Source organism: Mustela lutreola, chromosome 1 (genome assembly GCF_030435805.1).
Source record: "Mustela lutreola isolate mMusLut2 chromosome 1, mMusLut2.pri, whole genome shotgun sequence".
NCBI classification, from domain to species: Eukaryota; Metazoa; Chordata; class Mammalia; order Carnivora; family Mustelidae; genus Mustela; species Mustela lutreola.
In genome coordinates, this window is record NC_081290.1 from 251,677,038 (window position 1) to 251,704,141 (window position 27,104).

The following is a 27,104-nucleotide window of genomic DNA, read 5'->3' on the forward strand; positions in this document are numbered from 1 at the left end:
TGCTAGTGATATGCTTTTTTTTTTGGCTCTTCTTTTCTGGAGAAAATATTCTGCATTTTTCCTTTCAGTTTTGAAAGATATCTTTGCTCCATATAAAACATAAGTTGACTTTTTTTTTTTTTTCCTTTAAAGATATCATCCTGGTTTACTTGTTTTCTGATGATATTATACCCTAGTCCCCCATGATGTTTCCTTTCCCTTTTTGATGTTTTTCAGTAGTTTGACTCTCAGGTACTTTGGTAAGTTCTGGTCTTTATCTTGCTTGGTGTTTATTAAAATTTCTGGATTTGTGGGATTCATGTTCACCAAATTGGAAACATTTTGGGATTTTTTTTTTTTTACTCCCATCCTACTACATTCAGATATTTCTAATTATTCGTATGTTAGATCACTTGATATTATCTCACAATTCAGCAAGGAGCTAATCATTTTCCATTTTGCTTCAGTTTGTACTATTTCTATTGCTATAGTCACTATATCTTAAATTTCAGTGACTTCTTTTTTTATACCAAATATACTGTCACTTGGTGAAATTCAAACTTTCAGGTATTTTCCAGTTCTAAAAGTTCCATTTAGTCCTTTTTAATATCTTTCATTTATGCCACATTTTTCTTTAAACTGCTGAGCATAACCAACATATGAATAATAGATGTTTAAGTCTGTCATCTCTTTTCATTTTGGATCTCTTTCTATTGACCTGATTTCCTTTTGATTATATGTTACAATTTTCTATTTCTTGGCAGGACTAAGAATTTTGATTTGGTAATAGACATTGATAACAAAGAGTAAACAGATCTGTACAGATCTGAAATACTCCTCCAGACAATAAATGGGGTTCATTTTGTTTCTTTTATTTTGGAAACTTCAAATCAGTCACTGAATATAATATCTTTGTTAATTCAGTAGTCAGTAATATATAAAATAATTGTGATACTTGCATTTACATGTTAGAAATTACTTATGGAATTAAGAAAGCATTTTACAAAGACAGATGTGATTATCATTTTATATGTAAAAGTAAAATTTAATTCAATATTCAAATTTTACCTTAAATGAAAATTTTAATTACATTATAGCTTATTTGCAGTATAAGATATAACATAGTCTTTAGTTATAACTCTTCCCTAGGACTGTGTAAAGATTTTAAACATTTTGTTTAAACATATGTCATAAATATATAACAAAGGAAATCTCTTTTCCTGTATTATTTTTTGTTTTTTTTTCAGATTTTATTTAAATTTTAGTTAACATATAGTGTACTGTTAGTTTCATGGGTAGAATTTAGTGATTCATCTCTTTTATATAACATTCAGTACTAATTACAAGTGCCCTCCATAATGCCATCACCCATTTACCCCATTCCCCCACCCACCTCCCCGCCAACAGCTCTGTTTGTTTCCTATAGGTAAGTGTCTCGTGGTTTCCCTCCCTCCCTGTTTTTATCTTATTTTTCCTTCCCTTCCTTGATGGTGTTCATCGATTTTGTTTCTTAAATTCCATATATGAGTGAAATTGTATGGTATTTGTCTCTGATTGTCTTATTTCACTTGGCATACTACACTATAGCTCCATTCATGTCATTACAAATGGCAAGATTTCATTCTTTTTGATGGCTGAGTAATATTGCACTGTATATATATATGGTAATATTCCATTATATAGATATAAATCTCACAGATGTTACACACACACACACACACACACACTACACATTATATGTAATATAATATATATATACACACCACATCTTCCTTCATTAGCTGATGGACATCTGGACTCTTTCCATATTTTGGTTATTGTTGATAATGCTGCTATAAATACTGGCGTGCATGTGTCCCTTCAAATCACTATGTTTGTATCCTTTGGATAAATGCCTGCTAGTGCAATTGCTGGGTGATAGGGTAGTTCTATTTTTAACTTTTTGAGGCACCTCCATAATGTTTTCCAGAGGGTTATACCAGTTTGCATTCCCACCAACAGTATAAGAGTTTTCCCCTTTCTCCCCATTCTTGCCAACATCTATTGTTTCCAGAGTTTTTAATTTTAGTCATTTTGACTGGTGTGAGGCGGTATCTCATTGTGGTTTTGATTTGTATTTCTTTGAAGCCAAGTGATGATGTACATCTTTTCATGTGTCTAGCCATTTGTATCTCTTCTTTGGAGAAATGTCTGTTCATGTTTTCTGCCCATTTCTTAACTGGATTTTTTTTATTTTTTGGAGTGTTGAATTTGATAAGTTCTTTATAGATTTTGGATACTAGCCCTTTATCGAATATGTCATTTGCAAATATCTTCTCCCATTCCATAAGTTGCCTTTTAGTTTTATTGTTTCCTTTGCTGTGCAGAACATTTTTATCTTGAGGAAGTCCTAATAGTTTATTTTGCTTTTGTTTCCCTTGTCTCCAGAGACGTGTCTAGTAAGAAGTTGCTGTGGCTGAGTTCAAAGAGGTTTCTGCTTGTGTTCCCCTCTAGGATTTTGATGGATTCCTGTATTACACTTAGGTCTTTCATTAATTTTGAGTTTATTTTTCTGTATGGTATAAGGAAGTGGTCCAGTTTCATTTTTCTGCATGGGGATGTCCAATTTTACCAACACCATTTATTATAGAGACTACCTTTTCTCCATTGGATAGTCTTTTCTGCTTATTTGATTAGTTGACCACATAGTTGAGGGTCCATTTCTGAATTCTCTATTTTGTTCCATTGATCATAACTGTTTTTGTGCCAGTACCATACTGTCCTGATGATTACAGCTTTGTGATGCCATTAGCTTCAGTTTTCGTTTTCAAAATTCCTTTGGCTATTCTGGTTTCATAAAAATTTTAGAATTTTTTGTTCTAGTTCTGTGAAAAATGCTGGTGGTATTTTCATAGGGATTACATTGAATGTGTGGATTGTTTGGGTGGTGTAGACATTTTAACAGTATTTGTTCTTCCAATCTATGAGCATGGAATATTTTTTCATTTCTCTGTCCTTTCTCAATTTCTTTCATAAGTGTTCTGTTGTTTTCAGAGTACAGATCTTTTACCTCTTTGGTTAAAAAGAGGTATCTTCTAGGTATCTTCTGGCTTTTGGTGCAACTGTCAATAGGATCAATTCCTTAATTTTCCTTTCTGGTGCTTCATTATTGATGTGTAAAAATGAAACAGACTTCTGTGCATCTTATAGCCTGTGAATTTGCTTAATTACTGTATAAGTTCTAGCAATTTTTTGGCAGAGTCTTTTAGGTTTCTTCATAGAATATCATGTTGTCTGCAAAGAGTGAAAGTTTGACTTCTTCCTTGCTGTTTGGGATGCCCTCTATTTCTTTTTGTTTTCTGACTGCTGAGGCTAGGACTTCCAGTACTATGCTGAATGACAGTGAGCATAGGTGGATATCCCTGTCATGTTCCTGACCTTATGGGAAAACCTCTCAGTTTTTCCCCATTGAAGAGGATATAAGCTGTGGGTCTTTCATATATTGCCTTTATGATGTGCAGATATTTTCCTTTTATCCCTACTATCTTAAGGGTTTTTATCAAGAAAGGATGCTGTATTTTGTTAAATGCTTTTTTTTTTTTTTGATCTGTTGAAAAGATCATATCATTCTTATCTTTTCTTGAATTAATGTGGTATATCACAATGATTGATTTATGGATATGAACCACCCCTGCAGCCCAGGAATAAATCCCACATGGTCATGGTAAACAATCCTTTTAATGTACTATTGGATTTGAATAGCTAGTTTCTTGTTGAGAATTTTTGCATCCATATTCACCAGGGATATTGAGCTGTAATTTTTCTTTTATAGTGGGGTCTTTGGTTTTGGGATCAAGTAATGCTGGCCTCATAGAATGAATTTGGAAGTTTTCCTTCCAGTTCTGTTTTTTGGAAGAGTTTCAGAAGAATACATATTATTTCTTCTTTAAATGTTTGATACAATTCCCCTGGGAAGCCATCAGGCCTTGGACTCTTGTTTTTTGGAAAATTTTTGGTTACTTTGCTATCTATGGGTCTGTTCAGGTTTTTTATTTATTCCTGTTTCAGTTTTGGTTTATGTTTATGTTTCTAGGAATTTATCCATTTCCAGATTGCCTGATTCGTTGGCATATAATGCTCATGACATTCTTTTACAGTTGTGTTTCTGTGTTGATTGTGATCTCCTTTCTTTTATTCATGATTTTATTTGGGTCCTTTCTCTTTTTGGTAAGTCTTGTTAGGGGTTTGTCATTATTTGTTCAAAGAAATAGCTCCTAGTTTTGTTGATCTGTTCTACTTTTTTTTTTTTTTTTAATTTGTATATCATTTATTTCTCCTCTGGCCTTTATTATTTCCCTTCTCCTGGATTTAGGTTTTATTTACTGTTCTTTTTCCAGTTCCTTTAGGTGTAAAGCTAGATTGTATATTTGAGGGTTTTCTTGCTTCTTGAAGAAGGCCTGTATGGCTATATACTACTTTCTTAGGATCCACCTTTGTCACATCCCAAAGGTTTTGGACTGTCATATTTTCATTTCATTTGTCTCCATGTATTTTTTTTAATTCTTCTTTAATATCCTGGTTAATCCATTCTTTAGTAGAATTTTCTTTAATCTCCATGTATTTGTAATCTTTCCATTTTTTTCTTGCAGTTGACTTCAAGTTTCATAGCATTATGGCCTGAAAATATGCATGGTATGACCTCAGTCTTTTCATACAGATTTAGGCCTGACTTGTGACCCAGTATGTGATCTATTATTGAGAATGTTCCATGTACACTGGAAGAGAATGAGTATTATGTTGCTTTAGGATGAAATGTAATGAGTATATTTATTAAGTCCATTTAGCCCAGTGTGCCATTCAAAGCCCTTGTTTCCTCATTGATCTTCTGCTTAGATGATCTGTCCATTGCTGTGAATGGGATGTTAAAATTCCCTACTACTATTGTATTATTATCAATGAATTTCTTTAAGTTTGTTATTAACTGATTTATATATTTGGCTGCTCCCAAGTTAGGGGCACTTCCCCTATTATTAAAGTATAATTCTAAACTTTTAGATAAGTCATAAATTTAATTGCAAAAATTTAAAGAGGAGTATATAATTTTTAAAGGCCTGTATAATTGTTTGTTGAAAAGTAGCAGATCTCAAATTTACCATAGAAAAGAAAGTGATAATGAGTTAAGTTATTTAAGAAAATTCTAGACCCTCTGGCTTGGATGTTAGATGGTTGTACTGCATTTATTTTGTTGAAATGGCAGAGTATGGCTTTTATTTTTCAAATGAAGTCAAATTAAAAAATGCCACTTGATGTTATTAATCTGCACATTTTCATCTGGCATGATTTCTTCCACACAGACTCCAGCTTTATGTCCACTAGAAAAAAATTAAAGTAATAAAGAAAAATAAGTTCAATTGAAATGTATATAAGGAAAAATTTATACAAAGTTATAAATTATCTGGGAAAGATATCAATGGGAATAGACTTTCTTACACAAAAAGAATTTCATAAAGAGCTAAAAATGCTATTCTAAATTATCACAACATTACATTCAGATAGTAGCCAGATATGAAAAGCAATATTATGAAATAATTCATATGAATATGATATAAAGTGTTTTTTTTCCTCCGAGTTAGATAACAAACACCACAAGCAGGAAGAATTTGTAGAAACCAAAAATAACAGGGAAGAAAGGGTTAAAGTCACTTCTAACCATTGTGGATGTGATAGAATTTTTAAACATAGGGGTTTTCTTTTCCAGTCTTATGGTCTGTGGTGGGCCAAGAAAGCATGCTATGTGTATCTGTTGAGAATTTTTTAATATTGAATAAAAGTAAGCAACAGCAACAATTAAGTAAATATAGAAAGGGTATATATATCAGTATTGGCAGGAACTCAACCATAAAATAATATTTCATGATTATTTTAATGTCCATGATAATGATTATTAATAAAATAATTAGGAGACAGCTTTGTTATAGAGACTTTAAGCCGACAAACATCAAAATAAAAATTCTTTTCCAAAATTTTTACAACTAGTTGCTCTAGCCTAATCATACATCCTCTGTCCTACCGGGCACAACTCCTATATGAAAACTACCTGTATGTATGGACTCATGTTTTTATCTTTATCTCAAGCCATTTAAGTTGTACAAATACTGTTGTTATACTTTTTCCTGAGGCAAAAAAACAATTTAAGAAGAAAGAAAAAGAGAAGAGGGTATTTAGTAGGGGCGCTGCTTATAACCCAACAATTTGCAAAAGATGTAAGGGGAAGAAAGTGAAAGGACCAATACAATTTAAAGATGTTATTCTGAAAAAAAAAAAAAAAAAAAAAAAAAAAGATGTTATTCTGTGTGGTCTGGTTTTAGTCTAGCCTAACAGTCATTACACCTTACAACAAGATTAGTTAGACAAATTGAGAATGAACATTTATGTTTATTTATAATAATTTGATACTGCTATGACATTTTGATCATATGTTACAAAATGACAGTCCACAGTGGTTTGAAAATTAAACTGAACCAAACCAAACCAAATCACACAAAATTGGTCCTGACCTCATTTGAGAAGCACTGAGAGTTCAAGCTTAAATATGATACACTAAACATCTTGGTCAATATATAGAAGAAACACTAGAATAAGATTTTCACAGTAGCTCCTTGCTATTATTACTCTTTGGTGAGTCCTGAGAAGCCTGTTAGCATAGTGTGTACTTTGAGGCTTTGAGTCCTTGATGTTCTTTCTTGGGCAAAGGGTTTATTTTCTCTTTTATAGGATATCATAGCTCTCATGACTGCCTAATACTGCCAGGGCAAAAATATCTAGCTGTTTTGAAGACAATTCTAAGAATCCTTATAGTAAGGAGAAAAGGTACTAAGTACTAGACTGAACTCCAGCTTCTCATACATCATGCTTTTGTTTTATATATTTTTATTTATTTGGAGATATTTTGTCTCTGAAAGCTCAAGTGTGTTCATTGGATCATTGATATAGAACAAGTCTGTAGGCATTTCTATAAAAACCATCTAGTAAATCAAGGAAAAAGGTGGGGGGAGCTTTTTAATGGAAGAATCCTAAATGGTTTGGTGTTGAGGGGCAAGTCATGAAGGGAGAAGATTGATGGCCCAAGATATCTGAACTTGCAGTGAGATAGCAAAATTAGCCAAACTGATGTGTAGAAATGATTCAAAATTTAAAGGGCTCAGAAGTGGTGGTAATTGCCTTAGAGAAGGGTGGTCTCGGGAATCACTGCTTCCCCCCATCCCATATAATTATACTTTACTAAGGGATCACTATATAGATGTAAAATATGTTGTGCAGACATATTTTAATGCATATCTCAGAGGCCATGATTATGTGGGTGATATTTCAAATACTAGCATATCTGCAAGGGAAGAACTTTGTAGATATTTAAGGCAGTGCAGTAACTATAAGGTTGAGGATCCTGAGTTTCTGGGTGGCAATGCATAGGCTCCCTTGACTAGGCAAAGAAAAACAGAAGGGAAAAAAAAAAAAAAAAAGCTGAAGAGTGGAACTGTTACTCATAATCTGTATTTGTTCCAAAACTAAAGGAGGAGAGTGAATTATAGGAGGAGGACCATCACAGCCTGAGAAAAGAAAGTACTTTCATCCACACTAATGGAACCTTAATTCTCTTCAGAGCAACAAAGAAGCCAGGTCAGCTTTTCACCACTTAAACATATTGCAGCTTTGGGTGGCTAGTGACTCAGTTTTGAGCAAAGACATATAAGTGGGGGTTTCCAGTCTGACATGTAAAAGAACTTGGGAATCATCAGTCCCATCCTCACAAGAAAAAAGCTGAAGTAAAAATCAACAACTTTTCTTAGATCCATTGGAGAATTGAGGTCATGGGACAAACAAGACACAAATGATGTTGTTGGAGCCAATACTGTTCCAACAGAACACTCAAACTTTAATGAATGAATTGCTGAAACTCACTGTGGATTAGCTTAAAGGTTCCAGATTTAGGGTGGGGGAATCTGTCTTAGCAAGGCCTGCATATTCCTTGAGTTTTACCTCTAGAAGTACCCCCAGGTCTTATTGTGATAATTAGGGGGAAAATCTTTTGCTTCCAGCAGTGGGAGAGGAAGAGTAGCTATTATGAAAGTCTCCTGAGCTCTCTCTCCTCCAACAGATCATGCCGTCAAGGGAAACTATTTTATCACAACCAATTTGGGTTTTATTAATCCCTTACTGATGTAGGGAAGGAAAATAGCCAAATCCAGACTCTTCCTACCTAGCAGAGGGAAATACGCAACTCCAGTCCCCGTAGCCTTCCTGTTTCACTTAAGGGTAAGGGTAGCTAAGTAGTTGTTGGGAAAATCATGTCCTAGGGACACAGGCTCTCTAAAAGACTGAGATCTATTCACAGGTCTATAAAATGCTCCCCTCCACAACAACTTACCACCAAAGAATAAGGCTTCTATATAACATCAGGGAAGTTAGCTTAAAGAACTACAAGCCTCAGATCTTATTTAAGAGGCTCTAGGGGAAATAAAATACAAGAAGAGACACAAAAATACAGAGTAAATTTTTATCTCGTATGCCGCAGCTACAACAAACAGACAACACAGCCTAAATCCTAGCCAGGTATACACAAAACCTACTCTAAAGGTTTATCTATCTCAGTTTCTAACTTATTCAGTATATCATGTCTGGCTCTTAACATCAAAAACAGAAGACATGCTAAAAAGTAAAAACAGTCTGAAGAGACAAAGGAAGCATCAGATTCAGACTCAGTTATGGCAGAGATTTGGGAATGATCAAACTGGGAATTTAAAATAATTATCAGTATGCTAAGGGCTCTAATGGAAAAGTGGGCAAGATGCAAGAACAGATGGATAATGTAATGCAAAACTGTAAAACTCTTAAGATAACGCAAGACAAAAGTCTATGTGATCTTGGGAGTTTTTAGATACAATACCAAAGGCATGTTCCATGAAAGAAATAGTTAATACATTAGACTTCATTAAAATCAAAAACCTCTACTCTGGGAAAGACACTTTTAGAAGAATTAAAAAAGGCAGAGACTAGGGGAAAATATTTACAAAAATGCATATCTTATAAAGAACTGGTATACAAAGTATACAAATGGTTGTTAAAACTCATGAGAAAATGACTTCAATTAAAAAGTGGGCAAAATATTGAAACAGACACTGTGCCAAAGAAGTTATACAGAGAGCAGATGAACATATGAAAATATTTTCAATAGTATATGTTAATATGGAATTGCAAATGAAAACAATGAGTTGTCACTATACACCTGTCGAAATGGCTAAAATCCGAAACACTGATCATATCAAAGGTTAGCAAGGAGATGGAACAACAGGAACTCTCATTCATTGTTGGTGGGGCTCCAAAATTATACAGCTACTTTGGAAGACAATTTTCCAGTTTCTTATAAAACTCAACATATTTTACCATATTATCCAGCAATTGTATTTAATTTACTCAAATTAGCTGAAAATTTATGTTCATGCAAAAACCTGTGCACCAATATTTATAGCAGCTTAACTCATGATTACTAAAAATTGGAACCAACGATGGTGTCTTTCAATAGGTACATGAATAAACTGTGATACATCCATATAATGGAATATTATTCAGTGATAAAAAAAAAAATGGGTTATCAAGCCATGAAATGCATATTGCTGAGTGGAAGAAGCCAATCTGAAAGGTTACATCCTGTAAGATTCCAACTATATGACATTCTGGAAAAGGTAAAACTATAGAGACAGTAAAAACTTAAATGATTGCAAAAAAAAGGCGGGGGGGGATTGCACCTTGGTGGCTCAGTTGGCTAAGGGTCTGCCTTCAGCTCAGGTCATGATCTCCAGGTCCTGGGATAGAGCCCCAGGGCAGGCTCCCGGCTCAGCAGGGAGTCTGCTTCTCCCTTTGAACCCCTCCCCCACTTGTGCACACGCTCGCTCACACTCGCACGTGCTCCCTCAAATAAATAAATAAAATCTTAAAAAAAAAATTGTGATTGCTAGTGGCTTGAGGCAGGTGAGGAGGAAAGGAGGAGGGATGAATAGGTGGAACACATAGAATGTTTGTGCAGTGAAACTATTCTGTAACTGTCGTGGACATTATGCTTTGTCAAAACTAACAGAATTACACAACTCTGAGTAAACCCAATGTAACATATAAATACATATATATTATCTGCTTTATTGAAGTATAGTTGACATACAATAAATTGTGCATATTCAACATGCACATTTTAGGGGTGCCTGGATGTCTCAGTCAGTTACACTTCCACCTTCGCCTCAGGTCATGATCCCAGGGCTCCATGCTCCTTGCTCAGCAGGGAGCCTGCATCTCCCTCTCTCCCTCCCCACTTTCTCTCTCTCTCTCTCAAATAAATAAATAAAATCTTTAAAACAATAACAATAAAGTGAACATTTTAAAGTATTTTGGCACGTGTACAACTTGAGACCATTACCACAACCAAGACTTTCTTTATAAATATATTTTATATATTTATTTCATATATACATATATGAAGGAGGCTCTTTTCCTGATAAAATGGGTGTTGACTTAGCTGCTGGCATATACTTTTTGTCCTTAGTTCTGTACTGTTTTCTATTGGAATGTAGACACATCTACTATTGTAGAAGCCTCTTGAGACCATGAGGATGAAAGTCATGTGAAAAGTTTGAAAAGATCATAACGATGGAGGGAACCTGGAACTTTTTTTTTTTTTTTTAAGATTTTATTTATTTATTTGACAGGCAGAAATTACAAGTAGGCTGAGAGGCAGGTAGAGAGAGAGGAGGAAGCAGGCTTCCCGTTGAGCAGAGAGCCCAATGCGGGGCTCAATACCAGGACCCTGGGATCATGACCTGAGCTGAAGGCAGAGGCTTTAACCCACTGAACCACCCAGGCGCCCCGGAACCTGGAACTTCTTTAGTGATTTTTGGAACCATCACATCAGCTTTAGGTCTAGGTCAGGAGCTTTTCTTTGGAGAAAAAATATACTTCTATTTGGTTAAGCCACTAAAGTTGAGATTCTCTGATAAGGAGCTAAAGTTAACAATTCCTGCCTGCCATAGCTGTTCATTAATTGTGCTTATAAAATATTTTCTTTCAAAAACAAAACCAACAGAAAAAAATCTTGATTACTGGAAATATAATTTTTTCCAAATCTCTTTTAATAATAAAATATAATTCTGATCCTGAAGATTGCCTAAATAAGGCCAGGACTTACTACTAGTGTTAAAGAGGAATGGATGAGGAAAATGGGGATTTTCATCCTGAGGAAAAGCTGAATATGAAGGAAGATAGTAGTTTTCCTCAAATATCTGAAAGCCTTTAAAAGGGAGGACCATTGGATTTATGTTTGGCTACAAGAAATATAATTAACACTACATATAAAAGTCTCATGGAGGCCATATGACAGGTTATTTGGAAGCACTTTTTAAATCCATGCCAAAGAGATGCAAAGATGACTGTTGGTGGGAATGTAAACTGGTACAAGCACTCTATAGAACAGTATGGAGGTTCCTCAAAAAATTCAAAATAGAGCTACCTTATAATCCAGCAATTTCACTATTAGGTATTTACCCAAAGGATATAAAAATATAGATTCAAAGGGGCACATGCACCCTAATGTTCACAGCAGCATTATTAATGATAGCCAAAATGCGGAGAGAGCCCCAATGTCCCTCAAGAGAGAAATGGATAAAGATGATGTGGTGTGTGTGTGTGTGTGTGTGTGTGTGTGTGTGTATTCAAAAAAATAAAGTCTTGTTATTTGCAATGATGTGGATGGAGCTAGAGTGTATTATGCTAAACGAAATAAGTTAGTCAAAGACAAATACCATATGATTTCACTCATATGTGGAATTTAAGAAACAAAACAGATGAATGTATGGGAGGGGCTAGATGGGCAATGGGTATTAAAGAGGGCACTTGTTATGATGAGCACTGTGTGTTGTATGTAAGTAGAGAAACCCTGAGTTCTATTCCTAAAAACAATATTGCACTGTATGTTAACTAAAATTTAAATAATAATAAAAAAAGATGTGCAGAGAGGCAATAAGCTGTGATTGGTGTAGACTTTCATGATGTTGCAAGTTATTAAGCCTAGGCTGAATAACTATTTGCCAAGAGATTTATTTTCCAAGTAATATAATCCAAAAGATTCAAATAATGATTTGGGGCAGTCAAGATCATATATGGTAAAGCAAAAACTGGAAACCAGAATAATGTGGTTTCCTCAGATCATGCTCTTTCCATTAAACCACATCATCTCCAGGAGACTGTTGGAAAGGAGATTTAAATAGGCTCTACCATCCTCCCCATTCAAAACCCAGCCACATCTTTTTGTTCAGTGCCACCCAGGTCCCTGAGACACAATGGCAAAGGTTAAAGTAAATGGATGGACATAATGGGTTCCTGGTCATCAGGGCTGCTTTTAACTCTGAAAAACTGGATATTGTCACCACTCATGACCCTTTCATTGATCACAGCTACATGGTCTGCATGTTCCAGTATGATTCTACCCTGACAAATCCAATGTCACAGTCAAGACTGAGACCTAGACCTAGAAACCCATCATGTCATCTCCATCTTGCAGGAGCAAAAGCCCACTGACATCAAATGGGGTGATGTTCTTGTTGAATATGTTGTGGAGTACATTGGTGTCTTCACCACCATGGAGAAGGCTGAGGCTCACTTGAAGAGTGGAGAGAAGAAGGTAATTATCCCTATCCCTTTTGCTAATGCTCCCATGTTTGTGATGGGTGTGAAACATGAGAAGTATGACAACTTCCTGAAGATTATCATCAATGCCTTCTGCATCACAACTGCGTGGCCCCTTTGGCCAAGGTCATCCATGACAACTTTGACATTGTGGAGAGACTTAAGACCACATTCCATGCCATCACTGCCATCTAAAAGACTGTGGATGAGCTCTCTGGGAAGCTGTAGTATGATGGCCGAAGGGCTACTCAGAACATCATTCCTGCTTCTGTTGGTATTGCCAGGGCTATGGGCAAGGCCATTGCTGAGCTGAACGGGAAGCTTACTGGCATGGTCTTCCATGTCAACACCCCCAGTGTGTTAGTTATGGATCTGATCTGCTGCCTGGAGAAAGCTCTCGGGAGAAGGTGGTAAAGCAGGCATCAGAAGGTCCCCTCAATGAAACTCTGGGCTACACTGACCAGGTTGTCTCCTGCAACTTTAACAGTGACACTCACTCTTCCATCTTTGATGCTGAGGCTGGCATTACTCTCAGTGAACACTTTGTAAAGCTCAATTCTGGGTATAACAATGAATTGGCTACAGCCATGTGGGTGGTTGGACTTTATGGTCCACATGCCTGCCAAAGAGCAGGAGTCCCCAAACCTAGAGAGAGCACAAGAGGGAGAGAGGAGCCCTCAGCTGCTAGGGAGTCCTTTCCCTAACTCATTTGCCAACACATTGAGACTCTCCTGGCCTGGAATCCATCTCTGACTCTCTGAAGAAGAGAGACCCACCTTGTCACATACCATCAATAAGGTACAGTTTATCAGACAAAAAAAGAGAGAGAGAGAAAGATTTTAATAATAAATGATAATTTGATTGGAGGACTTTTAAGGTAATTTCCCAGACTACAATTACAGATTTTTCAAAGGAAAGAGGAAAAACAAAACTTAGAGTACTACATAAATTAAAAATGAGGGTGTCTTTTGCAGTTAAGGACCTGTTAATTTTAGTGAAGTCTCTCTATTGTACTTACTAGGAGTCCTGGTTCTGGAAGAGGAGCAGGTCTTGCAAACCGTTTAGTAAATCTCCTCTTCTCCTTCCTTAGGTTCTTCATATTCTCAATACGTTTATCTCGGGACTTTTGGAAAATTAAAAGGAAAACAAATCATACTTTTTAAACCATAAAAATTCAACATGCTTATTATATTTTTGGTTAGTGTCAATAAAAAAACATAAACACAATCAGTGGATATGGTTTACATAGCTACATAAAAGTAGGAAAAATCTTTCTTCAAATATGTGGTTCATAGATGAAGAAAACACATTGGAGCGTCTCTAGAGTTTTCTAATGAGACTATTTACTCACTTTACCAACTGCGGGATCTAAGGCTCATGGATATATATGTTTACTTTTATTTTAAAATAAATATTAAAAAATAATGTTAATTAAAAGACCCAAAGGAATTTTCTTTGTAGAAATAAGAAAACAAAATTTGTGCACATTCTTTAGTTCCCTTAAATGCTGCGTATGTGAAGCAGAGGTTTTTATGTCCCTATTACATGGCAACTATAAGTGGAAGAGACCTAAGGATTCAAACTAGAATGCTTTGAAGATAATGGAGTATTAGGGTGTAGAGTATATGAATGAAAGAAACTTTTATCCACTTCCAGTGGGAGTGCAGATGGTATAATTGCTTTGAGAACTATGTGGTATTACTTCATAACTATGAAAAAATTGGTTTCTCTATGATCTAGCCATTCAATTCCTATTACATTAAAAAATAAGAATATAAAGCATTTAATAGTAGTCACATTATTCTAATAGTAGTCACAAGATCCTAGATTTCCATGAAAGATAACACAGAAATTTCTAGCTAATAAAAGTTCTATCATATAGGGACCACGACACATAAAAAAGACAAAGTTACAATTTTGAAATACCCAGAATTATTTATTTAAACATTACCTGCCTTGCAGTGACATCTGAAGGATGTTGCCATCTTGGCCCTTCCTACATAATATGTAAAATTAAATTAAAACAAAACAAACCATAAAAAGCCATGAGCAAACAGAAATACCAGTTATTGTAATAGGAAGCCTATGCTACTGTTTTTTATTTATGTAATATATGCATATTATCTCAACTACAGGAGGCAGGAGAGAATGAGAACATTAAGGTAAAAGTCACGGGGAAGGATGGCAATTGTTTGAGGAAAAAAGAACCAGGCTTGAACCACATTATAGAAACATATAGAGAACGGAGATTTATCATGGAAGGAAAAGGTGTACAAGAAATCAAATAATTATGTTTCTGCTGGTGTTTGGGGAGCTTGAGGAACCCCAGCAAGTGGTATGGTTTTCTGAGACACAGGGATCTTGGCTGTTTGGTTTGTAGGGTTCCCACAGCTTCCTGCAATTCCTAAATTGTACCTTAAATACCTTCCCCTGCCTTCAGTTTGATTCAGTTGTTCAACCCCAAGACCCAGAAGCAGTCTCCTCCCTGTCTTTCCCGATATTGGGAAACTTAAACTGCGCCCCCCACCTCTGTAAACCCCATCCACCTCTGGGGCAGATTTATGGGTCAGTCAACAGATGATTGTGCCTGGCTTCTAGAGGATGCGGGGGGCGGGTAGGGGGGCTTTTCCTCCTCCTGGGTGGGTCTGTTGCAGTCCAGAATCTAGTCTGTCTACTTCACCCAGGATTCCCAACCCTCGGCACCCAAACCACCCTCATTGGCCACGATCACAAACGACCGTAATCCCAAGTGTCCCAGTAATCCTAGTGCAGGGCTCAGGGTAGGGGCCTCCGAGGCAGGGTTAGGGCCTTGGAAAACTCACGGGATTGACTTGGATGGCTTCGTCATCTGCACAGCACAGGCACATGCTGCTTAAGATGCAGAGGCCCCGAGTGCCCCCAGCACGCAGTGGGGGACTAGACCAGGTACTGGATGGGTCACTGCCCACCGCCCAGTAGCCCCGCCCCGTAGCCCCGCCCCATCCATCACAATTCTCTTTTTCTTCCCGCATGCGCCCCGCCCTGTCCCTGTCTTCCAGTCCCCTGCAGGGAAAGGTCAAGTTCTTGCTGTCCTGAGCTCACCTGTAGAAGAACTAAGGCTGGCAGGTTACCACAATTCTTCAACAAGCACAGAATACATTTCCATCGCTTTAAGTTCCCAACTCTCTGGCTTCCTTCACTGGAAACCCCTCACTTCTCAAGACATCTTGCTTGATTCCATGGCCCTTCACTGCAGCCTGTCCTCAGGGTTCTCAGCTCCATCCCTTCATGGTTCTTCCTTCACCGCTGTCTGTTGGATCCATCCAGCTCTCTACCTTCCCCCTGTCAACACCTGGGCTGAAGGTGGGGAAGGGGGTTTGGGAACCGCCCCAATGACATGTACACAATTCCCAACTCAACTGACTTTTCACCACTGCTTCCCACCCCTTCAGTGTTTGCCTGGCTCTTTCGTTTTTGTACCCCGCAGTGTTCCCTTCAAACTGTCTCCTCTGTGGAAATCTTTTGAGCCCACAAGTCTTACTTCACACAGTGAGGGCGGCTCACGCTTCAGGAGAGCGCAGGTCTGCACTGTTGGCTCCGTGTGTATATATATGAAGTCATGAACTCCTTACAGCAACCCAGGAGAATAAGAGCATGGCAATTATCATGGGGGAAATCAGGCATTAGTATGTTAAATACCTTGCAGAGGTGACCACAATTAGAAGGTATTCTGGGACTTAAACCCACAAAGTCCTTTTCCAGGGCCCGTGCTCTTTGATCTCTCTGCTCTGCCACCAATTGCTTGGAGAAGCCCGGCCAGGAGCTACCTCACTTCCTTACCATCTCTAAGTCTGTTGCCTCGTTTGTATCCACATTATCCTTTTCCCTGTATTCTGCTAAACCGAAAAAGTTGTTGCCTCTCTTTCTGTCTACAATAAATCTGTTCATTTTTGTTCCCATGCTATTTTCCTCCTAGGAGCCTCCTCAGGGGTCGTGCTGTAGATTGTTCCCTCCCCTTGCTAACCTCACTATATTTTCTGTTTTCTTTAAGCAGTTAAATACATTATGCTACAAATCATCCCCTAATTAAACTAAAGCCCTTTGAACAGCAGCTAGATGTAACTTGTCCATCCCCTGTATTTACAGTAAATAACCCTGAGCGTTGTCTGTGGCTTCCGTGTCCTCTTCCTTATATCCAGTGCAATATTTGGCTCACTGCAACCTGCTTGAATGCTTACTACCCCCATTGGTACTTGTTTCAAAGTGGTCACTGGTGGACCATCCTGCTAAATTCAATGGACACTTTTTATCAGGTGACTTTTGCATGGTGTTAGTAACTGCCGCCAGTTCTCTTGGAAGAGTTAGGCTTAGAAAAATTAGATAATCTTGTCCACCGCTAGTGTTGGAAACCACTGACCACTTCCTTCCTGAAACTCTCCTCTCTGGGAAGAACAGAACTTAGAAAAATTATGTAATCTTGCTCGTGATCACTGCCCAGGAACTGACTTGAAATCCTGTGGCTTCTCCACTACCCCTTGTTGCCTCAAGAACATGTGTTTTGGACACTTACTATTCTATATCTTGCTAGGTCCTGGGAATACAAAGATGAATAATCTGAATTACTCAAGGAAAGCCAGATATAAAAACGATGAAATAGTAAAACTGTGTGTTGGGAGTAGTAATAGGCCACATGTTGTGCAGAAATTCTGTCTTAAGGACGAAGCCTTCAAGGTAATGCTAGGATCCTTACCAGTGGAGAAGCCAGCTTGGCTGCTAATATTGGTTCCATTCTTCTGATTTTCTCATCTACCTTTGCCTTCCCAGGATGATGCTTCCACGAGTGGATTCACCTGTTAGCTATGTAATTCACCCCTAGCTTATGTAATACCTCTAAAGCAGGTACATTAGCTTAAGGACAGAACCCGAAAGTGCATCTGGAAGTGTCTGGGCTATACTTTAAAGGGTGGATAGGAGTTATCCAGTAGCTAAGGAGGTAAGGAGCTAAGGAGGTAAGGAGGTAGCAAGCATGTCCACATGGCAGGGGGTAGGACTGCTGGGTTTGATGAGTAAGGAACTATTGTCAGGTTGTTATCACTCTTCATTCAACACTATTCAATGCTTTTCCTCTTCCTTTTTTCAACAAAACATATAAACAAGCAAAGCAACCCACAAGGACTGACGCTGAAATGAAACAATGATTCAACAATGATTCACTGGCTTCAGGCACCCTGAGACTGCTATAACAGAATGCTTCAGAGTGGTGCGGCTCGAGGCTTTTTAGGAAGCAGATGGTGGGACTCACGAGAGTCCACATTCTGCCTTCACGACCTTCACTTGAAAACTGGGTGATCCTGGCCGTTAATGATCTTATATCAGCTACCATTCTTCTTTCTAATTTATGAAATGGAAATGATAATACCTAATAACATAGGTATTGGTTCAGAAACTCAGGAATTTCCCAGGTGAAATCTGAAACTGACCTCTGTTCATGGGGGCCAAGGCGAGACAGATGAAAGAGGCAGACCACTCCATGTTGGTAGGTGTTGGCAGGTTTAATATGCAAGAAAACTTACATAGGAGGCTTGTCTTGGGCATTCAAAAGAGGAGTAGATCTCTGTACCTGCCCACTTGAATCTTAAGTTTGAATCTAAGTTTATATAAAGTTTACATAAACTTTATAAACTTTATGTAAATGTGAAGTTTATATAAACTTGAATCTAAGTTTAAATAGAGGACTTAACTGGGTTTAGTTACCTATTAAGTCCATACGGTCTCAACAACACACCTCAGTCTACCAGGGCTCTGTCCTCGAAAATGGCCCCCACAGTGGAAGCAGTAGGCAGAACATACATTCCAAGGACAAGGCGGGGGGGCGGTGAGAAGCCTCTGACGTTTTCAGGGTCTGCAGTCACATCCTTTCTGTGACCTCCTCCAACAGTAGCATTGTTTATGAGCATTAAGAATAATAGAAGTAAGGAACTGGGGAGTTAATTCCTTGCTAACTGAGGAATTACTCAGTAATTGTAGTTATAGTTACATTTTACCATAGAATCAACCGAATGGAAAAAACCTTGTATTTCATCCAGTCCCATCTCCCACCTGTACTTTAAGTCTTGTCAATATGTTAATTTTGTGGCAGATTCTTCTTTTGATTAAATTAATGGGTAGAAAATTCAGTGCAGTCCATTCCGTTTTTTGGCATCTCTAATGGTTGGAATCTGTTACTTCAACCGGTGAGTTCCCGTTCTATCCTCACGGGCCTCACAAAAGAAACTCATTCTCTTCTACCTGATGATAAGGTTGGGGAAGAAGCCGAAACCATCAGAATCTACAGGTTTGGAGAAGGGACCCCACAAGTTGGGAACTGGATCTCCGAAGAGGGGAATTTTGTCAGGCTGGACTGGTACCACAGGACACTGGACAGGGTAAGTCCTTCAGAGCAGGGGATCAGAGATCTCTTAGGAGGGGGCGCTCTTTTGGCAGGTGTTGTGTGATTAAGCTTGAGCAATAAAACCACCTCTGGGTGTAGAAAAAAATAGAAACTGGGAACAACTGCTGCTGAGATAAATGTTCTCACCAAGTGACGTGATGTGCTGGGGTGACACTGAGGGCAAGGAAACCAGTACAAATAAGACCCTTCTCCACTCCACTCATCTTCACATCTTCCTCCAGCATCCTCAACACCCCCCGCCACCTGCCATTGGCTAAACCTACCAGGACCTGAATTGGCTAAATTTCCAACTTTTTATTTCTAAAGAGAAATAAAATGTACAAAGTTCCAGCTCTGGCTTTACAAGGGAGAACAGGGAAGAGCAGGTTTAGAGCTGAAAGTCAACAGGTTCCTGTGGCCCAGCAACCATCATGCCTCAGATCACCCACAGTGTTTCACTTCGATGCCTTCCAGAATGGTTTCGGATCTCCCCACCATCCAGGCTGACAGCCTGTTACACTACAGTCAGGCAATGTCCTGCACCAGGCACAAAGCTCAGAGTGTGATGTGACCAAGAGGGAAGGGGCGAGAGCATTAACTTCCCAAGTCTGAAGAATATATTTGCGTAAACATTGTCTTTGCAAAAAAAAACTATAAAATAAGTTATGAGAACTCAAGAAAACTAAATGCAAGCATAGTCAGTATTCCTGTGTTTTACGTTTGATTGGTATAGAGCTACATTTCTCCAGGTCAACTCCAGAAACCACCAGCATTCCAAAATGTTTATAATTTTATGTGAAAAATAAAACAAGTAAACCACCTTTTATGTAAAAAAAAAAAAAAAAAGGATACCAAGTTCAAATAAGTTTGGGACATTCTAGGTTAAATGAAGTTGCACACCTATCTTTACTGCTAGACAATTCAGAACCTATAATATGCAAAAGTGGTTATGAACTTCGAGAAGGGTGTATATTATATGGTGTTTCTCCAATTTACTTGCTTGTGGGACCCTCTTTTACAGTGTGCCATCTGTAATCTCTCTCATATAGAGAGGCTTCTAGATTAAAGATAGTAGTTATTTCTGAATAACTATGTATTATTTCATATTCCTTTAAGCATCACCTTATTATGTCATAAACTACACTGACACCTCTGGAGGTCATTATTGAAATCACAATTTTTTTCACATCCAATTATTTTTCTCATTTTCTGACTAAGGAATATTTGCTGTTTTTTTTCGCTCTTAAATATCTGTTTCATGATGCAAGTTAGTTGTTGGAGTGTCCCCATAATGTAGCTGGTGTTTTTATTCTCTTTCTCTGGGTATTTGATAAATAGATATATACAGATGAGATCAGTTGAAGCTGCATGATGCTAATAGAGGCTGTATCTGCCCTGGGTAGATAAATAAGACAGGATTTATGAAACTGAATAGTCAAACATTTTTCCTTAGTTTAAAGGTTTTTTTTTTTTTTAATTTATTTATTTGACAGACAGAAATCACAAGTAGGCAGAGAGGCAGGCAGAGAGAGAGGGGGAGGCAGGCTCCCTGCTGAGCAGAGAGCCCGATGCGGGGCTCAATCCCAGGACCCTGAGATCATGACCTGAGCTGAAGGCAGAGGCTTTAACCCACTGAGCCACCCAGGTGCCCCTCCTTAGTTTAAATATTAAGTATTTTCTTTCATTTTTTGCTGATGAAAGCATTTGAGGTTTATGTCTATTCAGCTTTTCTTCTGCCATCCCCGGTGTTTTAAAACTTGGGTATTTAGCAACAGAATTCATAGAAATATTTAAATATATCATTTACATCTTAGGAAAAAGCAGCTCATCCTGTTGGTTTGATGTTTCCATAATTAGATTTTATCTCTTTAAATTTGTACAAAAACAGTGCAGTGCAATTCTTTAATTCTTAAAGAATTAACTTGTAGGCTTTCCCCCATAAATGAAACAACTTATGCAGAAATACAAATGGAGTACCAACTTCGGTTTATTTTGTACCATTATTCACAGATTTTCTGTTTTGTTCATTTTCTGGGTTTCCAGAGGGTCATGGAATCTACTTGGGGGAATTGAGAAACTTCAAGTATTTACTTTGATTTCAATGCAACCATTTATCGTTTGATTTGAAAATATTTTACAAAGTAAATGGGACATGTGTGACTAATATGTGCATTTAGGGTTTTCCTGTGACTTTATTTTTTATTTTTAAATAGAGTTTGAGGGAGCAAATCCTTTTCAAGTCCTAAGAATTCTTAAACACTGAAAATATTTCTTATGATTGAAGTCTGTTCCCTTTCCACAATAAAATGCTATTTTTTTGTTGTTGTTTTGTAAGTAGGATGTGGACAGATTCACCACTCTTTCTTTTGATCATTCTTTCATTCAACTGATGTCTGTATCCACTGAGTCCCTCTTTTGTTCCAGGATCTTTGCCTTGTGCTCAGTTTTTGTACTGAGCAGGCAGAGATGAGTCTTCTGTGAATGGGTCTCCTTTAAAAGAATACCAGTGCAAGGGCCAAGTTCATGGTTGTACGGTCTTTGTTGTAGAGTCATTCTTAGAAAGATTAATGCTCATTCTTGTTGTCTTAAACCTCTTGATTTTTAAGTAGCTCTACATTTTTATTCAGCACTATGGACCTGCAAATTACATAAGTGGTCTTGAATCTACCCTCCAAAGTTTGTGAGAAATTGTCTGTCAGTCTGTCACTGCCATGTCTGAGTTTTTAACAGATTTTCTTTTTTCTGTGCTTGGGCAATTATATTGTGAAATCTGGGTTAGAGACTTAAAATCTTGCTGTATGGTAAGTTACATGTAGATTCAACTTATGCCATCCTGTTATAATACATTCTACTTACTCCCTCCTGTCAAGAGAACTTTTTGTTCTTCTTTATAGCACAACTCCTCCATGTCATTTGCCATGAACCCTGCCATGAGCCCTCAATTAAACTTTCTCCCGGGGCTCCTGGGTGGCTCTGTCAGGTCAGATGGAGCCCCGTGTCAGGCTCCGTCTTTGGCGGGAAGACTGCTTCTCCCTCTCCCACTCTCCTTGCTCTGAGTGCCCTCTCCCTCTCTATCAAAGAAATGAATAAAATCTTTAAACAAACAAACAAACAGACTTTCCCCCAAGTTGTTTTGCATTTCATCTGCATTTCCTCCTCCTTACCTTTGCTGACTCTGCATCTATTTATCTGACTATATATATATATATATATATATATATATATATATCCTTTACCCATATAAAGTAAAGCCAGTTCTTTCCTCAAAATTATTCCTCAGAAAGGAGTAAGTCACTTTATACCAGAACCTTTATGAAGTCTCTGTATTTTAGAGCTCTTTTTCAATTACTTGAATTTGAAAATGTAAAGTTTTTCAGAAAAATGTATTAGTTGGGAATGACCTTAATGAATGCCAGTTATCAAGGTGACCTTAGACTTTGGGTAAATTTCCATTAACAATGTAACCAGATCAAACTAGAATTTAGAAAGGGCTGTATTTTTGAGACATTGAGATGGAATGAAAATTAATGTCTTTGAAAACTGCTCAAAAAGTGGCTCTGGCAACAATTAAGCCAGTGCCATTCAAAATGCGTATCAATTGGTTGAATAAAACTGTTTAATGAAATATGTGTATGGAAATAAAAATATTTTTAAATGAATATATTGTTTATATAATGTGGTTTCAAATATGGGTGTGTAAGAAAATTAACAAATTAAATATTATAAATAGATGTTTAGCTATTATAGCTACATCTCTATAAGTATTTAAATAGTTAAGTTGACCAAACCAAAAACAAAACCAAAAAAACTTGGGTTTATTTGCCCTCCTAAAATTTCTCTTTCTCTTATTTGAAATATTTTAACTTTTTATCAATCCTATATTATAAATCAAAATATTGGAAAAAGACAAAACAATTTGTTATCAGAAGGAACCCAATCTTACTATTAGATCATCAGACACATTCTCTCTCTCCAAAGAATGATGCTGTTAAAAGATAAACTGAGGCATATTGAAATTTTATTTTAAAACTTATTTGAGCAAGAATCAATGCAAAAGAGACAGTGGTTAGGGAGAGGTTAGCAGGATACCATCTTACAGGAGCAAGAGTAAGGGGAAAGAGTTCTATATAGCAAATGCAGAAGCAAAGAAAGGAAATTACTTGTTTGGTTATAGCTTAAAATGTTAGCAGTTTGTGATTGGTTGTCTTAGAGTCTTGACTTAGTAAATCTGAGACATTTACAGGGTTAGATTTTGGGTTGCATAGGTAGGTTGTAATGGCATTAGAGTCACCTCAGTCTAATGGCCTCCTTGTTTAATTAATTTAACAGAATGTAAAACATTTTCTCACCTGTCAAGTCTAGGAGCAGACTTACCTTTCATTACATACAGCCAGCCTAGAGAAAAATGTAGGGGCTTGGCTTCTTATCTCTGCTCTGATTTATGGAAGTCTGGGTTATAAGATCCTTGGTCCCTGCCTCCATCACCCTGAAAGGCAGATCTTCAAGTGCAAGAATAGGCTGATCTTCAGCATTTTCCCAATGCTGAATCAACAACTCAAAAAAGACTCCCCATGCTAATGGAGATCAGCTTGCCCAGCAAAATTAAAAGGATTTTTTCTCTACTAGGGATGATCTTCAGAGAGAGGCAGAAAATCCCCTTGTGACCTAATTTCTAACTGGAGAAATCTTCTAAAAGTGCAGATATTTTCATGTTTTCTCCTTGGAAATGTTATGAATATAAAGGTGACCTATTAGTGGATTATTTAGCTGGATTGGCTGTTAACTCTCTATTGGGAAAAGCAACCCTGAATTTAAGAATCTAACACTAGTTTTTAGGCAATTATCAAGCAGAATGAATGATGTATAGTCAGACTTTTTAACTGTTGAATACTTTTAATCTTACAGGGCATGCCTTAAATGGCGGTACTGGATCCATCTTTATTAGATAGAATGTATTTCTAGTAATTGTCTTTTGAAGGTAACGACGCGAGGGTCAGTAATGTTCAAGACTCATGGTTTTTTATAGGAGGTTATAGCTCCTTGTTACTCTCCATTTCCTCTGTGTTCCCACTGTTTTATTTGAGTTTACAGGAAGAAAAAGTTAAAGACTCATTTGAAGATTGTTCTTATTCAGTTCTTTTTTCCTTTTGCAGTCTTCGGTTTATTTAGGTCATTCTTATTGGGGAAAAGCACAAGCAACTTCACAAGCAATTTTTTTTTTTAGCACAAAGATTAATTAAGAGTTAGGTTGTAGTGATAAAGAGTATTTCCAATGGTGGGAAAAGTTGGATGGGAAAGGTGAGTATGCTAACACCATCGTCCTCTGTCAGAGGAGATCATTGTATTCAAGTTCGCCGAGATAATAAATCTCTTCTTCATGTATTCTCTAGTTTGGGCTGTCATACAATTTTCTAGACTAAGTTGCTATTTTGAGAACACACAAAAATACATAGTATACAACTGGAGATTCAAACAGAACATAGACCTATTTGTTAAACTAGAGAAATATAATCTTATTTAAGTTATGCTGAAGATATAGTTCTTTTAAAATATCTGATTTCATCTAATCATAGATCTTTAATTAGTCTACTGAAACTGCCTTGGGTACTTAACATCATAGGAATACATATGAATTGCTCTTATAATTCTATATACAATCACAGGAACATTAAGAGTTGAGTCAGTATTTCATAGAAGTTTTCCAGGTAGCAGGAACTGAAAAATCAGTGTGGGAAATGATCTTCACTTTGTACTGACAGATGCAATGACTTGACTTTTCTACAAAGGAGAAAAACATGTAAATGCAATGTCGTTTCTTAGAAAGCATTTTCTTTCAAATGCTTATTGTATGACAGATACAGATGCCAGTGACCATCCTGATACACTAACTAATTCAACTTACTTTCTCATAACATTGAGTGACAGTGCTATATTAAATAACAAGTCCTTTGGCAAGTTCCCCATGCCTATCTTCATACGTTAGAACTGACACAGTGAGCAGATTAAGCTTTATTGAACACATACCATGTTTAAGAAGCAGTATCCTGGGCACGTGGATTGATTTCTTCAACAGTATGGCAGGTTTATATTTACCTAGCACATTTATAATCAGTTTCCAAGTTTTTCAATTAGAACTCTTTCATTTCATATGGTATTCATTCATTTGACCTCCATCAACCTTGGGAGGAAAGTAAAGTATGGATGAATCCCCTTATTTTAGATTTGAATTTATTTATTTATTATTATTTATTTTTTAAGAGAGCATGTGATTATAAGGATGGGAACAGAGGGAGAGGGAGAGAGAGAATCTTCAGTAGGCTCCATGCTCAGTGTAGAACCCCATGTTGGTCTCCATCCCATCACCCTGAGATCAAGACCTGATCCGAAATCAAGAGTTAGATGCTCAAACACAGCCACTCAGGCACCCCCTTAATTGAATTTGAAAAAAAAAAAAAAAAGAAAGAAAAAAAAAAAAGAAACTCAGAAGTCTTAGGAGAACTAATGAAGGTCATTCCTTTCAACATTTATTAAGTCAATAAGCACTTCTGGAGCATTGTATAATTTAGTATTCCTTTAGTTGCAAAAACAGAAACAAAGTGAAAGGGAGTCTTTTTCAGTTTACATGACTGGGAAATACAGAAGGATACTTCCTTCAGTTGAATAATAATTATTCATTTCTATTAGCATTGCTTCCCTCTGTAGATTGGCCTTTGTTTTGCTGCAAATGGGGTTTTCTGCAGATAATGGGGACCTCTACCATCCTTTACTGTTAGATCCACAACCTGTGAGAAAGTCCGTATTGTCAGCTTTTGGGGAGGATTCTGATTGACATACATGATCAGTCAAGAGAACATTTGAAATGCGTAATGAAAAGCTCAGGTTAAATCACATTAAATATGGCTAGTGTTAGCAAAGTAATAGAGCATCTGTTTTTTTTGTTTGTTTGTTTGTTTTGTTTTGTTTTCTTTTTTAGAAATTTTAGCATTCTTATTCTTAGGTTGAATCTAATCAACACTCTAAAAAAAGTGACAAATTATTCTTTCTTTCTTTCTTTGTATTTTCTGTCCAAATACCAATATGGAAGATTTGAATTCATGGTTGGTTTTGGAGATACCCAGGCAGAAGGAAGCCAATGGTAACAAATAGAAAGTGTGTTATTAAGACTGTGGAAAAGTTAATAAAAGGCTATAAAATGATCTTGACTGAAAGCCGTACAGTTCTGTCAAGGAAACATGTTAGGGGAGATTAGAAAACCCTTTAGTAGGCTTTACATATAATCATATATATAGACAGTCTGTATGTACCTGAACTTCATTAAGTAGCAGTGAGAACAGGTGGGGTAGAAAAAGCAGAGACTTCGGTAAAAGCAGGCCTTGGCTCAAAACTCTGTGTGTTTCATTTGGATAGAAGGTATTATAGATAAGGACAGACTATATCTCTGTTTTCCAGGGGTCTAATGAGTTTAATACTATTACAGTTATACAGTTTAAGGAATAATGTACTCAGGTGTGCTCAAGTATTCTTTTATTTTCCTCTTAACCAATGGGTGGGTAATTTTGCATGGGTTTACGGTTGTGTGGGGACAGCAAAAGAAGAGCTAAAGAATGAGTTACCAAAGGAATATATAGCCTCTTTGTCCATTAGTAGAATACATAATAGTTGTTTAGAATATTAGAATATTATCTGTGGATAATTTATGCTAATTCTTAGAATCAGAAGGTCTAGTTATCTGCAAATATCACTCTTTTCTAGGATGAGTAGAAGTCATGCCCTTGCCTCTAATTATTTAGTGTCTCAGCAACTCTTCAGTGTTACGTTTGTTTTTAGACCAAAAAAATCCAGCAGGTGGCGCCACAATCATAACATTTACACAGTAACTTCTTGAAGAAAGGGAGAAAATAAAAATTATCATGTAGCCAGAAGATGGTGCTAAGTGATCAATCTTTAAAAAACAAAACAAAACAAAAAACAAAAAACAACAATGTCTGCATTTAAAATAGGCAACTTCAAT

The 27,104-nt window shown here is 37.0% G+C and overlaps 1 protein-coding gene across 1 annotated transcript; it reads right to left on the bottom strand.

The window, feature by feature from the left end:
- Positions 1–5,152: 5,152 nt before the first annotated feature.
- CCDC179 (coiled-coil domain containing 179) lies at positions 5,153–15,641 on the bottom strand. Its single transcript, XM_059158449.1, has 4 exons — positions 15,507–15,641; positions 14,636–14,680; positions 13,703–13,807; positions 5,153–5,330 (listed from the first exon to the last, which is right to left on the bottom strand). The coding sequence occupies exons 1-4, from the start codon at positions 15,549–15,551 to the stop codon at positions 5,322–5,324; spliced, it is 204 nt and encodes a 67-aa protein (XP_059014432.1). The 5' UTR covers positions 15,552–15,641; the 3' UTR covers positions 5,153–5,321.
- Between the last annotated feature and the right edge of the window lie 11,463 nt (positions 15,642–27,104).

Coding starts and splice junctions, on each gene's coding strand:
- CCDC179 (XM_059158449.1), bottom strand. CDS start 15,551: ATGTGCCTGTGCTGTGCAGATGACGAAGCCATCCAAGTCAATCCC. Junction 14,681..15,506: donor AAGCCATCCAAGTCAATCCC/GTGAGTTTTCCA, acceptor CATATTATGTAG/GAAGGGCCAAGATGGCAACA. Junction 13,808..14,635: donor CAGATGTCACTGCAAGGCAG/GTAATGTTTAAA, acceptor ATTTTCCAAAAG/TCCCGAGATAAACGTATTGA.